Source organism: Condylostylus longicornis, unplaced genomic scaffold, assembly GCF_029603195.1.
Source record: "Condylostylus longicornis isolate FDR11 unplaced genomic scaffold, ASM2960319v2 ptg000014l, whole genome shotgun sequence".
In the NCBI taxonomy this organism is placed as follows: domain Eukaryota; kingdom Metazoa; phylum Arthropoda; class Insecta; order Diptera; family Dolichopodidae; genus Condylostylus; species Condylostylus longicornis.
The window spans coordinates 2,334,247-2,347,836 of record NW_026577983.1 but is presented as its reverse complement, the minus strand read 5'-3'; the positions used below and the strand labels follow the sequence as shown (position 1 = coordinate 2,347,836).

At 22.3% G+C, this 13,590-nt stretch overlaps 1 protein-coding gene across 1 annotated transcript; it reads left to right on the top strand.

The window, feature by feature from the left end:
* The first annotated feature begins 7,106 nt into the window (after window positions 1-7,106).
* LOC129605771 (cytochrome P450 307a1-like) lies at window positions 7,107-12,532 on the top strand. Its single transcript, XM_055515699.1, has 2 exons — window positions 7,107-7,557; window positions 11,274-12,532. Exons 1-2 carry the CDS (start codon window positions 7,107-7,109, stop codon window positions 12,530-12,532), a joined length of 1,710 nt encoding a protein of 569 aa, XP_055371674.1.
* The last annotated feature ends 1,058 nt before the right edge of the window (window positions 12,533-13,590 follow it).

The following is a 13,590-nucleotide window of genomic DNA, read 5'->3' as shown; positions in this document are numbered from 1 at the left end:
ATAATTCAATACAATGTATAACGAACAGACAGTAAAAATGTTTACTTAAACAATTTTTTTTTTTAAAATGTAGGTTAAACTCGCGAGACATAAAAATTTTAAATACAATATTTTGAATTTAGGCAACAAATTATACATATATGGTAAAATTTTTAAATATATAATAAAATTAAGTTACTATATTATAATATAATCATTATAACCGTAAAAAATAATATTATATATATTTTAAGTATAATTTAATAATACACAATACATGTATGTATGTATTGGTTTTGCGCTAACTTTTGTGTAACTTATGCAATTGAAATGATGTTGCACGATAATTCATAAATTTATATATTATTATTACATACATATATTTTTATAATACAAATTGCCCGGTATTTAATAAAAAGAGGCAAATTTCATTATATTAAGATATTACACATAAATAATACTTTTGTTAAAAATCAAAATTTGCAATTATCTTTCAATGTTAAATGCAATTTATTGTAAATAATATATAATTAATTTTCCAATATATCGAATATTAGAAATTTCGTTTAAGTTACCAACTTTATCAATGCTATGTTTATTGAAAAAATATTCAGCCTGCAAAAATCAAATGTTGTAGTAAAATATGCAAATTGTGTAGTAAAAAATCAAATCGTGTATTAAAAAATTAAGTACAAAAATTACACATACATATATATTATACATACATGCAATCTCTTTTTTAGAAATGCTCAATTTCATTTAAAGAACATATTATGTCGTTTAAATTCACATTTACCAAAAGTTTCACTAAAATAAAAATTAATAATTTTATTTTAATTTGTCAATAGATCGAACATTAAAATTTCATCTGTATTTCAATTTCAATTTACTGTCAAATTCAATTAAATATCAAATACTATTGACTAAATTAATGTTATTTAAAAACAATACTACACCCCGTTAATTCCTTTCATTCAAATAATCAATTAACTAATAAAGAATAAAAAACTTTGTATGTACATAATTGTGAAAGGTATTTTAAATCCATTTATTTCCACAAAATATGGGAATCTGAAAAAAACCTTCTCTATATTTTAACAATGTGTGATATTAAACGAATTTTGCTTATTTTGACAACTCAAATAATAAATTTAGGTACATAACATATTATGTATACAAACATATATTATGTGTGTATGTAAATACTTTATATAACATTTTATTATTTTATGTATACATAACGAAATTTTATATAAAAGAAAAACTTATAAATTAATTATGCTCTAAATTAAAATGCTTTTTGAAAAGAAAAATCAAAAATAATTTCAACCAAATTAGCCCCGCACATTATAAAAGTAACGTATGTATGTATAAGGATCACAGAAGCGTGATTAAAATACGATTAAAATAACCGGGTGACCGAATTAAATTTTTTCTTACTTTTTAATTTTGTTTACCTTTTGTTATTGCTTTATAGTGTATATAATGAAAAACCTACATTAATAGCATAAAAAATTTGATAACAAAAGCATTAACGCAGCAGCTGCATCAGAAGCATAGATGCTTATATTATTCTTATTTTATGCTTTGAAAAAGTAATAAAAAGAAAAAAAAGATTCCATACATGTTACTCTTTATGTTGGCGGCATTTCTAACCAAAAGATAGCAAAAAAAAAACATAAAATTTTTAGCATTAAAATAAATATAACCGGTTTCAAATTTGCATATTTTTTGTATTTTTCGATTGATTTTTATGCACAAACTAATAAGAAAAAAACAAAATTATGAGAATAATCAAAAATAAAAACAAACCCAATTAAAAAATAAAAACAAACATTAAAAATCAGGTTATCTATGTTTTAGTTAAACATGCAATGGTACTTAAATAATATCTACATATTATGTATGTATGGATGTATGTAAAATGGTATATTTTGCATTGATATTATTTTAAATGAAAAATTATTGTCAGACCTCTTGTAATATTCACATACATTTGTACATAAGTATCGCGTTACATGCGTGAAGAAAATTAATTTTCTCGAAAATAAAAAAAAAATCTATAATAATTGAATTATGTATTGAGTGTACACATATTATAATATTATACCTATAAATTAAGTAAATGACACTTATGAATATTGTTCAAATTTAGGGATGCACTGTACATACTAATAAATCGTTAGACAAATATTTCAATTACTGTACTCGAACATTGGCAATTTAATTCAAGAAACAAGAATATATTAAATGTCTATATACATAGCTAAAAATAAAATTAAATTAAAGTAATTCAATGCATATTTTACCTCCTAAAATTTTTTTACTATAGGTATATACTTTGAAAAGTGATTAGTTTTTATTACGGAAGTTTATTTAGCCATTCTTAAAATAACTACAGATAAAAAAATATAATGTAGGTAATTTTCAAAGAAAATAAGTAAATGGCTATAGTTAGAATATTATAAGAGACAAATTGTATTAAGCTAAAAAAAATTCGCACACATATTATGCAAATATTAATTTTTATACATAATATATGTTTATTTATTATATAATTTAAATTGTTGTTCTTACATAACAACACAACATATTTCCTTTATTTTAATCTTTTACAGTTTACAGTACTTTATTTCGGCTTTCCAAATGTAAAATTTTTTCGATTCGCGATATTTAAAAGATTTAAATATCGTTTATCGAAACCTTTATCGAATTATTCAAATAAATAAATCTTATAATCTATTTAGATAAAAATAATTTTATTAACACGTTACGATATATCTAAATTATAAGGAAGTTTTTAAATTGGTACTGAACTTTAGTTATAATTTTAATTCAAATGTTATGCAATTATCTCAAAGAAATACCTGTTTTGTTTCTATTCAAATAATTAAAAATGTTGATAAAAATAATAAAAATAAAAAAATATATAATAGCAAAAACGATCATAAAAAAATCGAATCTACATAAATTTCGAATAAAGTCAAGTACAAAATATGTAAACATAATATCTGTAATATTAGAAAAACAAAAAAAAAAGTAGTATTTATGCGAAAATGAAAGATCAAAAAAACAAGCATATCCACTTTCTAACTTTAATTTTAGATGCAAAAACTTTGCATGGCTCCAATACAACTCTTTCAATTTATATTTTTAACTCAAATCTATGTATGTAAATATTCAAAAGAAACCAAAAATAATTGCATATAGAAGACATTAAATGTATACATAAGCATACACACAAACATAGATGGAAAAATAAATTTGTTAAATCAAATTAATAAAATTTTTCAAAACACATAAAGTAAAAAATTTTACCATTTTACCATTTGTGAATTTACCATAGCTAAATTCAAGAAACAAAGTAATTTTGTTTTTATTTGTAGTTTGCTTTAACAAAAATGCCTTTATTGCATTTATTTCAAATTTTAAAGTTTATTTTTATTAAAATCTTCATTAATCAAAAATTTCAAAATTGAAATAGAAATAAAATTGATTTTTTTTATGAAATGGTTAGCAATTTGTGATCATCAAATATTTTGGTTTTTTTATTTCAAAAAAAAAATCTATTTTCAATATTATAGTTGAATCGTTAATTTTAAGACTAAGTCCACTTTCATATTGCAAAGAAAATACTAGAATGTTTTAGTTTAAACAAAGACATTAAAAATAATTTTTAAAATCTTTAGTTTAAAATAATTCAAATAATCTGGTTAATTTATGAATATTATGAGCGTGTGTATGCATCTTTATTATTCTCTATAACTATTTTTAATTTTATATGAAATTACCATTGCTGGGAAAATAAAAATGTTTGAAAATTGCAGCTAAATGAACTTTTAGGTCATTTTTAAGAAAGATTATCCAAAATTATCATAATTTTACTATATTAATGGAAATCTAAAATTATACTTATACATTATTTTTTTATGGTGAGAATCTATGTACAAATACATACATATGTACATATTGTGAAATCCCTATGATGACAATATTAATATTCCATGCTTATTTATTTATAAATGCGATTATTGGACAGTAAGTAAAAATCGTATATGTATCAGATATAAATCAGATAAAAAAGATAATTTTTAAATACATGCACTGTAAAGAATTTTCTGTACATAAAAAATTTTAAAATTTTATTTGTGAAATATGAAAATATCTCACAATAATTATTGAATTGAGTTAAATTGGAAATACATCTAGGTAATATGTTGTATAATTTAATAATATTGTTATAGAATGCAAAAATTTGCTTTTTAAGGATAAGCCGAAGAAAAAACATATAAATTGAGATATGTATATATTTAAATGAATATATGTATATTACACATATAAGTGAAACAATAAGGAATAATTTTAAAAACTATGAAATCGTAATGTCCAAAAGGTTGAAAAATACTATCAAATGGTTTTATAATTATATTTGCAAATTTAAAACTATACATTCAAATGTAAACTACATTCTTCTTTGTGGTTTTCTAAAACAATTTAAAGTTAACTAGACTCATTTAAATTTAATCTTGTTACTAATTTTATTTCCCTTATATTCTTATATCATTTATATTGAATATAACAAAGTATTTATATATTTATGCGAATTGCGTCAGAAATTATAAAAAAAAAATTTATTTTATTTGTTTTTTTTTTTTTGGATTCGATATCCGGCCGTAATTTTTATTTTTATTTTTTGCTTAGATTAACTAAACTAATAAAATCGGCATTTATTTAATAATTCTTGTATTTTTTAATAAGTACATACATATATATATCTTAAAATATAAAAATGTTTAAAAAATTTGTGATTACAACACAAAATTTTTGCAACCGACGTCGTGCCATAGAAGGAAAGTATGTTATTTAAATACAAGTATGTATGTAAACTGCAATTGATTTTAATTCTTATTTTTAAAATAATGCAATGATATTAACAATTTCATATTTTTGCTGCAATTAAACATCTCTTATTGCAATACTGCAAATTGCTTTCCTTTATTCTAATTTTTTCATTAAAAAAAATTTTTAAATTTTAAATCGCAATTTTCACAAAAATGATTGAAAAGAAACTTATGTGCCAACACTGTATTGTTTTATGTTAATTAGTCTAAGGGCCCTGAGAGACAGGAAATTTTTAGTTTTGCAACTGTTTGATTGCTATTCGTATTCCATAGGCTCATATTCGCACACGTATAACTGTATGATCGCATTTAATTAAGCAATCAGACAATTTGTAATTTTTTACAAAGTGATTGAAATTTTTATTTTAGTGCAAACTGCGCATATTTACTTAACAATAATATTTATTTCTGAATTGTAAAACCTATCCTTACAACGGGTCAGTTATTCTTAAATCAATATACAAATTTGAGACCGAATCTATTTTACAATTTCAACATAATTTTTACTGCAAAACGATAATATAAAACGAAAGCACTCATGTTTGTATTATGTTTGTATTCTTCGTAGGGAAAGATATAAAAATCTAAGATGCTTTATATATGTGTCTATTATTTTATGTGTCACTATTAAATTCTATATAGGAAAATTAATAAACAACTAGGTACTTTTTTGTTATTTTTCGAAATTGCAGTTACAGATTTTTCACAAAAATTAAGTACTTTTTAACATTTTTGACAATATTTCTCGGCATAAATATATGTAAGTAAACAAGCAATATGTGCATACACATATATATATAAATTTATGTAATGATACATATATACATACATATGTATGTATATAAAGAAAAATTTTGTATGCCTACTTATAATTATATATAGGAATATTATGTACATATAATCAATTGCAATTTCAAATTATAATATAGAATTTTTCTAAATTTTTGATAAAATATTTAATATAAAAATGTATACATACAATTTTGTACGAAATATGTATTAATAAGATATACATATGTGCACCAAGTGTAGAAATAAATAAATATACAAATTTGAATACAGAATAATAAAATATACACATGTCACACATGTACATATTATGTTTTAATAAAATAAAAATCAAAATATCCCGAAGATAAACATGAAACTCTGCAGATACATTAATTATGTATGTACGCAAGTACTAAACATAAGTACACTAAATTTACATATAAATAGGGTACATACATTCATCTATGTACGTATTACAATATGCGTATAAATTACAATTTCCTATTTTTATAGAAAAATAATATATGTATATAAATGTTAGTACACATTTTAATGCTATATGTTTATATGTCTACATATGTACATGTAAATATTTTATGTATTTAAATCATACTTATTTATAAGCAAAAAGATTCAAACGGAGGAAAAATTATATAGGGAAAAAATCTCAATAAAATACTTACATTATGAATTATATTAATTTTCTACTTTTTTATACTAAGAATTTATATTAATTTTATATTTTTTTTATATAAATGTTTATGTACATATTTTTGTATATACCGCGGTTTGAAATGTCTTCACATATGTATATTATCCATATACAATTTACACGTTTACACATACACAAATAATGTACAACTTAACTTTTTTCGATCGCTCATATTACTCTTTATATTTTCATGTTCTGTTTTTATTTTCTTCTTGTACTTTTTTCAATCTCTTTAATATTTTTCTTTAAGTTCATTTTTTTATATTTTTTTCGGTTTGTAATTTTTTTATATTCTCATTTTTATTTATTTTGTTTCATTTTTTCATTTCTTATCACCTTTTTTTACCCATGGATATTTTACTTTAATGCATAAAAATCTGAGTTTGGTTATAAAAACCATCGTGAGCTTCACTGTATATTCAGTTAACGTTTCGTTACCTTTGAGAAAAGTTTAAACAAACTTTTGATCGGCTCTTTATTCTTAAAATATTTCTTTTTTATTTATATGTACATAAAGCATATTTTTTTTGGATATTATAATCAGAGTTTTGGCAAAAATATGAAATGAAATTATTATTTTAGAGAATTTGAAATTACTGAATTTAGTTGAGTGTTTTTTAACAAAAATTATGATAATTTAAAACTTAAAAAAAAAGTTTACATTGTGCAAATTAAAAAATATACATATAATATTTATATTAAAACTAATAACGATTTTCTCTTAAAAAAAAATAAATTAAAACATGGGGCTCACAGTACCATTATTATTTGCTGTTTTAATAATTTTATCGTTATATTGTTATTTGAAAGTTTTATACGACTCCTTAAAACGAATAAAAATTCTGAATAATAATAGTGATTTTTCAAATTTACGTAAAACATCTGATAAATTAATTAAAAATACTGAAATTACATCAGAAATAATAGTGTTACCTCAAGCACCAGGGCCTTTGCCATGGCCAATATTAGGTAATCTGGCGCTATTGGGGCAATACGATGTACCATTTGAAGGTTTTACGGATTTATCAAAACGTTTTGGTGACATATATTCGCTAACTTTGGGAACAACAAGATGTTTAATTGTTAATAATTTAAATTCAATAAAAGAAGTATTAAATCAAAATGGAAAATTTTTTGGTGGACGCCCCGATTTTATAAGATATCAGAAGCTTTTTGGCGGTGACAGAAGTAATTGTAAGTATTTCAATTTTTGAAGTGAACATTAATTTGCTTCAAAATTAGAACTTTAATCATATCAATTGTTAATTTAAAAAAATGTAGTTAATTTGTAGAAATTTTATAAAAACAAACACAGTTTTTATATTAACATTTTTTGAAGTATACTTACATATTAATAATTGTATGTCTGTGCTAGGAATACGCCATTTTAGTAATATAATCTTCCCATATAACAAATTTTGTTAAATTAAATCATAGCTGCACAATTAATTAAAAGTTTTAAATTGTTTAGGTTAGTTAATAAAGGATACAACATTTATATGACGCTCTTAGTGTTGCGAACACTTTAAAATCAATTCCAAGTTTCTCTTGATTTAAAAAAAAATTATTGAAATATATTTTAATTTCACATAAAACTGTATACATGCTTTCATACATTTATGATAATTCTTCTATTTAGGGGAAAAGTGCAACAAAACTGTATAGGAGAAAAAAATAATATATTTTGGTTAATAAATCAAATTCACTTTCTTTTTCTATATGGCATACATATTTTACATTCGTTACTATGTGAATACACACACACATACATTTATGTATATAAATATTTTCATAGAAAAGTTTCTACATAATTTTTCTTCTCATTTTTCTTTTTGATAAAAAATTAATTTTGTAAAATTTTTCTCCTTAATACACCTCCAGTACTATAGTTACTCGTTAATTATTAACGTATGCATATTTTTGTATATCATATGTATATACATATGTAAAAATAAAATGAAATATTTTATATACATATATGTATACGTATACATTTATCGGCATAACAGCAAAAATTTTTAATTTTTTTTCATAATACATACACACATATATTCGAATATTTTTTGAACGACAAAAAATTTATTATAAATTATGTTAAAAGCATCGTTGTTTATATGTTATACAAAGGCACATTAGCCATTTCTATCATTGACAGAAAAATATTGTCAAAAAAATGATAAAGTTTAATAATGCAAGTATGTATTTGCATAAATGGGATAAAATATTTAAATATGCATATGGCTCATAGAAATATGCAAATGTATACATATATGTATACGAGTTGATATATAGGCAATTAATAATTGCTTACGAGTGTGGTGACATTTAAGAACAAATTTTTTCTTGGATATGTTGAAAATGAAAGTATCGAACGTGCAGTTTTCACAGTCTCTTGTTTTATGTTTTTGACATTTTGTATTAAAAAAATTGAAAGCGGATTGAAAATCAATATATATTTACATATGTATGTACATGTGTAGCTACTTAACATATATGCGCATGTATGTTTTCGTATAATGTTATATTTTCGGTAAATATTTTTCCAAATTAACCGAAAATAAATATTCCAAATAGATTTCTATTAACCCCATTATTTCCGCTATAGTGTCGAAAATTAAAAAATATCAAAAAGAAAATAATAAATTATTTTAAAACTGATTTTGCTTGAAAATATTTTTTTAACACAATATAATTATTATACGTTATAATAATTTGCGACAGCGGATAAAAACCGCCTATCCTTGTAAAAAATTTGCATAAATGTACATACATATATATTTATAATCAAAATTCCTTCGTTTATTCCATACATTAATTATTAATTAAGTTTAATCATAGTTCACAATTTTTGTATTACAAAAATTGTATAAATTACAAAATTTTTGAAGGTTACAACTACCACAAACACAATTATCATCATTATTAATATTGTTCCCGTAATTGTTTATTATATACATACATACAGATATTAAAATTATCATCGTCATTGCATTTAATGACGTCTGCGTCTGTAATAAATTTTTTATCGCTTTATTCTTCTTCTTTTTTTCATTAATTTTGATTAAATGTCAAAAGTACCATTATATTTTTATATGATTATAATATACTTCGTATTCTTCGCTGCATTGATTATAATTTTCTCTAAAAAAACTATTTTATGTCCAAGTACATAAATACATACAAATATAATTTAAAGTAAATCATATACATAATAATAATAATATGTGCATACAAAAATTATAAACAATATAAAAATTGTGATACTATTATATTACTATATTAATACATACCTATTATATAAAACGCAATGAATAAGTCAGTCAATAAAGGTTCACCCAAACAGATTCAAACTACAAAATGTAAACTAAAAATCAAAGTTATGTATATACCAAAGTTATATGAAGTACATAGACTAAGTACAAAATTTAAATTTTGTGCTCAATTTATGGTAAAGTTTAAGATTTATTATGGCTTCAAAAAAATTAAAATTTGGAATAATATTACAGACATTGATCGTGTAAACTCATTTTTTACCAAATATTGCTAATATATTAACAATATACATAATGTCACAAGAGAACTGGGTCAAAAGAAACATGTTCTGAACAGCCTTTTTTATATCGAATAATTACCTTCACAAATAATTCACGAATTATACATATTGTATCTTGTTAATTGTCTTTGTGCTAATTGAATTTATTAAGATCAATTAAAGAAAAAAATATGTGTTACTTAGTTGTACTAAAACAATTCCGAATTTTATAAATCCTCTATTAAATATCCTAATTTCTTTTAATAATGTTAAAGAAAAAGGAAACTAAAACAATAAAAAAAGAAAAATTCAAAAATTATAATCAATAACCGAGTTAATACCAGACATATAAACAAAAATGTCCTTGAATCGTTTAAGCACGCGATCATCAGTAAAAAAATTTTAAATTCACTTTGTGTTCCACAATACAATATTATATTACATAAAAAACGTGTACAACAACTTGTATTAATATATGTATGTTTGTATATATGTATAGAAGTACCACTATGTATATAAATATCTTATTACTATGCATGTAATAAAAACAACATGTGCAAAAATCAAGTGAAAAGCCCTCAAATTTGGTTAAAAATATATGAATGATGATAAGTAGTTGCCATTGAACTTCAAAAGTATAGCGGTTAGCGGATAAAGAATTCAAAACAAATTACACTACTCTGTCTCAACGATTAATCAAGATATTGTAATGCTTTAGCACAATGTAATACACTTCGTATGTGTAATTTTTTAAGTTATAAACTTTTAATAATGTAGAATTAACTTGAGAGAGAAAAACAACTTTAAAAAATTAATAAAAAGAAAAGAAAAATATGGTGCAGAATTCTTGAATTATATAAAGTATGTATGTACATATTATGTGCTGAACATATATACATACATACATAGTTTGATGTATAATTGAATTAATGTTATATGTAGCATACATCAACAGAATATGCATGTGCATGCATACAAGAATATGTATATAATATACATTTAATCTTTACATTTTATACTACATAATAGTATATAATAGTATAAAATGTAAAGAATAAATGTTTACTATACATTTACTTTTATATTTTATACTATACTATACTATACAATAGTATAAAATAGTATAATATGTATATACTCACAGTATATATTGGCAAATAAATAAGTTTATGTATGTATGTATCTACATATTATATTATGTAAGTTCAAATTAGAAGATTGAGGAAACTTAATAAAAGAAAATGTAAAAGAAATTTATTAAGCATTCTGGCTTTTATAATACAAGCACACATACATATAGAATGTATATGCATCTACATATTAAATTTGGAAAATTTTTATTTAAAGTAAATTTCTTTATTTTTCTATTTACTTATAGCACTTGCATTATGCGATTGGTCTCAGCTACAACAGAAACGTCGGAATTTAGCTCGTAAACATTGTTCACCAAGAGATACATCATCATATTTTGCGAAAATGAATGATGTTGGCTGCTTTGAAATGCAAGAATTCATGCGAAAACTATCAAATAGTCTTCAACAAAATAATGAATTTCATTTAAAGCCATTAATAATGCAAACATGTGCAAATATGTTCTGCCAATACATGAGCTCCATCCGATTTGATTATGAAGACAAAGAATTCCAAACTGTTGTACGTTATTTTGATGAAATTTTTTGGGAAATTAATCAAGGTTATGCTATTGATTTCTTACCTTGGCTATTACCATTTTATAAAAAACATATGGATACTATAGTAAATTGGTCAACAACAATACGAAACTTTATTTTGAATCGCATTATAATTAATCGAGAAAAAACTGTTAACATTGATGAGCCCGAAAAAGATTTTACTGATGCATTATTAAGAAGTTTATCTGAGGATAGTGATGTTTCACGAAACACAATCATATATATGTTGGAAGATTTTATTGGTGGTCATTCAGCAATTGGTAATTTAGTAATGTTATCTTTAGCAAGTGTTGTTAAAAATCCGTCAATTGGTAAAAAAATACAAAATGAAATTTATGAAATAACTGGTGGTGAAAGACCGGTAACATTAATGGATGTCGACAAAATGCCATTTACAGTTGCAACAATATATGAAGTACTTCGGGATTCCTCATCACCAATAGTACCACATGTTGCTACAGAAGATGTTTCAGTAGGTGGATATGGTGTTAGTAAGGGTACTTTAGTTATTATCAATAATTATTTATTGAATAAAAGTGAAGAGTATTGGGATCAACCAAATGAATTTAATCCTGAACGTTTTATTGAAAGTGTTCAAATTCCATTTCCTACAACAAAATCAAATCAAATTGAAGAAAAATTTATTAAAGAAAATGAAGTAAATAAAAAGAAAATTGATAAAAACAATTATGAAAACGAATATCAAAAAAAATATATGGAAGTTAGAAGATTAAAAAAGAATATACCACATTTTTTACCTTTTAGTATTGGTAAAAGAACATGCATTGGACAAAATCTAGTGAAAGGTTTTGGATTCATAATGTTAGCAAATATAATGCAATCTTATAACATATCTTGTAGGGATATAAATAAAATTAAAACTTATCCGGCTTGCGTGGCATTACCACCAGATACGTTTTCCTTACAATTAACGCAGAGAATATAAACAAATTAAAAAAAAAACAGCAACGATTAAATAATTTGATTTTTATATACATACATAAATTCATACATATTATATGCATATGTATTATTACATGTAGACAATTAATTTTAAGATTAGTATTATTCGTTTAGTATAAAAATTAGCTTTATTTTACGTTAATTTATAATAGAGACTTCTTTTAAAGCTTAAAATACGTACATACATATATATTATACATGTTTGATTATATTGATTTTAAATGCAATATTCTTTATTAGAATTAAGAAAAAGTCTAACAAAAACGAAACTTATATTAAATAATTAAAAGTCAAATTCTTTTTTCGTTGGTGATTATCTAAAAATAATTTAAAATCGTTAGTACCTATCCAGTTCTAAATTAAATTTTATTTTCATATTAATTTATGCAAACACGTTCCGAAGTGTTAACATTCCCTTTTAGTAATTCTGATATTCAAGTACTTATACATATACATACTTAGGCACATATAAAATATTGAACATTGGAAATAAAAAGTAAACTTGAGTAAACCAAAATAAATTTTAAAGCAGACTTATGCACACATATGTACAAATGTATGTAAAAAATAACAATTTTTATTTATTTTTATTTCTGGATAATCACTATAATTATGATTGTGAAAAAATTACATCAAAACCAATTTTAATTATTTAAATGAATTCAAATTTTCCAGTATACACATGTGTTGAAAGAAATTTAATTACACAACATTTACATTTTATTAAATTAAGAAAATTATTTAAAAATTTAAAAAAAGTTTAATTTTGTTTTGTATTTGTACAAAAGTATATACATAATTAAAGAGATTTTGTTATACTTGATTTACCATACTTATACACTCTTATACATATTATATTAGTACATAAGTATGTAATTCAATTTATAAAAGTAATTCAAATAATAGCTTAGAAGTCGTTCTTAATTATATGTTGTACATATGAACCCTTTTTTTGTTAGTAACTGTTATATACAAATCCCATATTTCTTTATTATTTTTCACTAAATGTAATATTGACAATATACATATAATTAATTGTAT

What these genes read in the sequence shown, in the direction of transcription:
- LOC129605771 (XM_055515699.1), top strand. Translation starts at nt 7,107, where the DNA reads ATGGGGCTCACAGTACCATTATTATTTGCTGTTTTAATAATTTTATCG. An exon ending in TGGCGGTGACAGAAGTAATT is followed by an intron (nt 7,558 to 11,273) that starts GTAAGTATTTCA and finishes ATTTACTTATAG; the next exon opens with CACTTGCATTATGCGATTGG.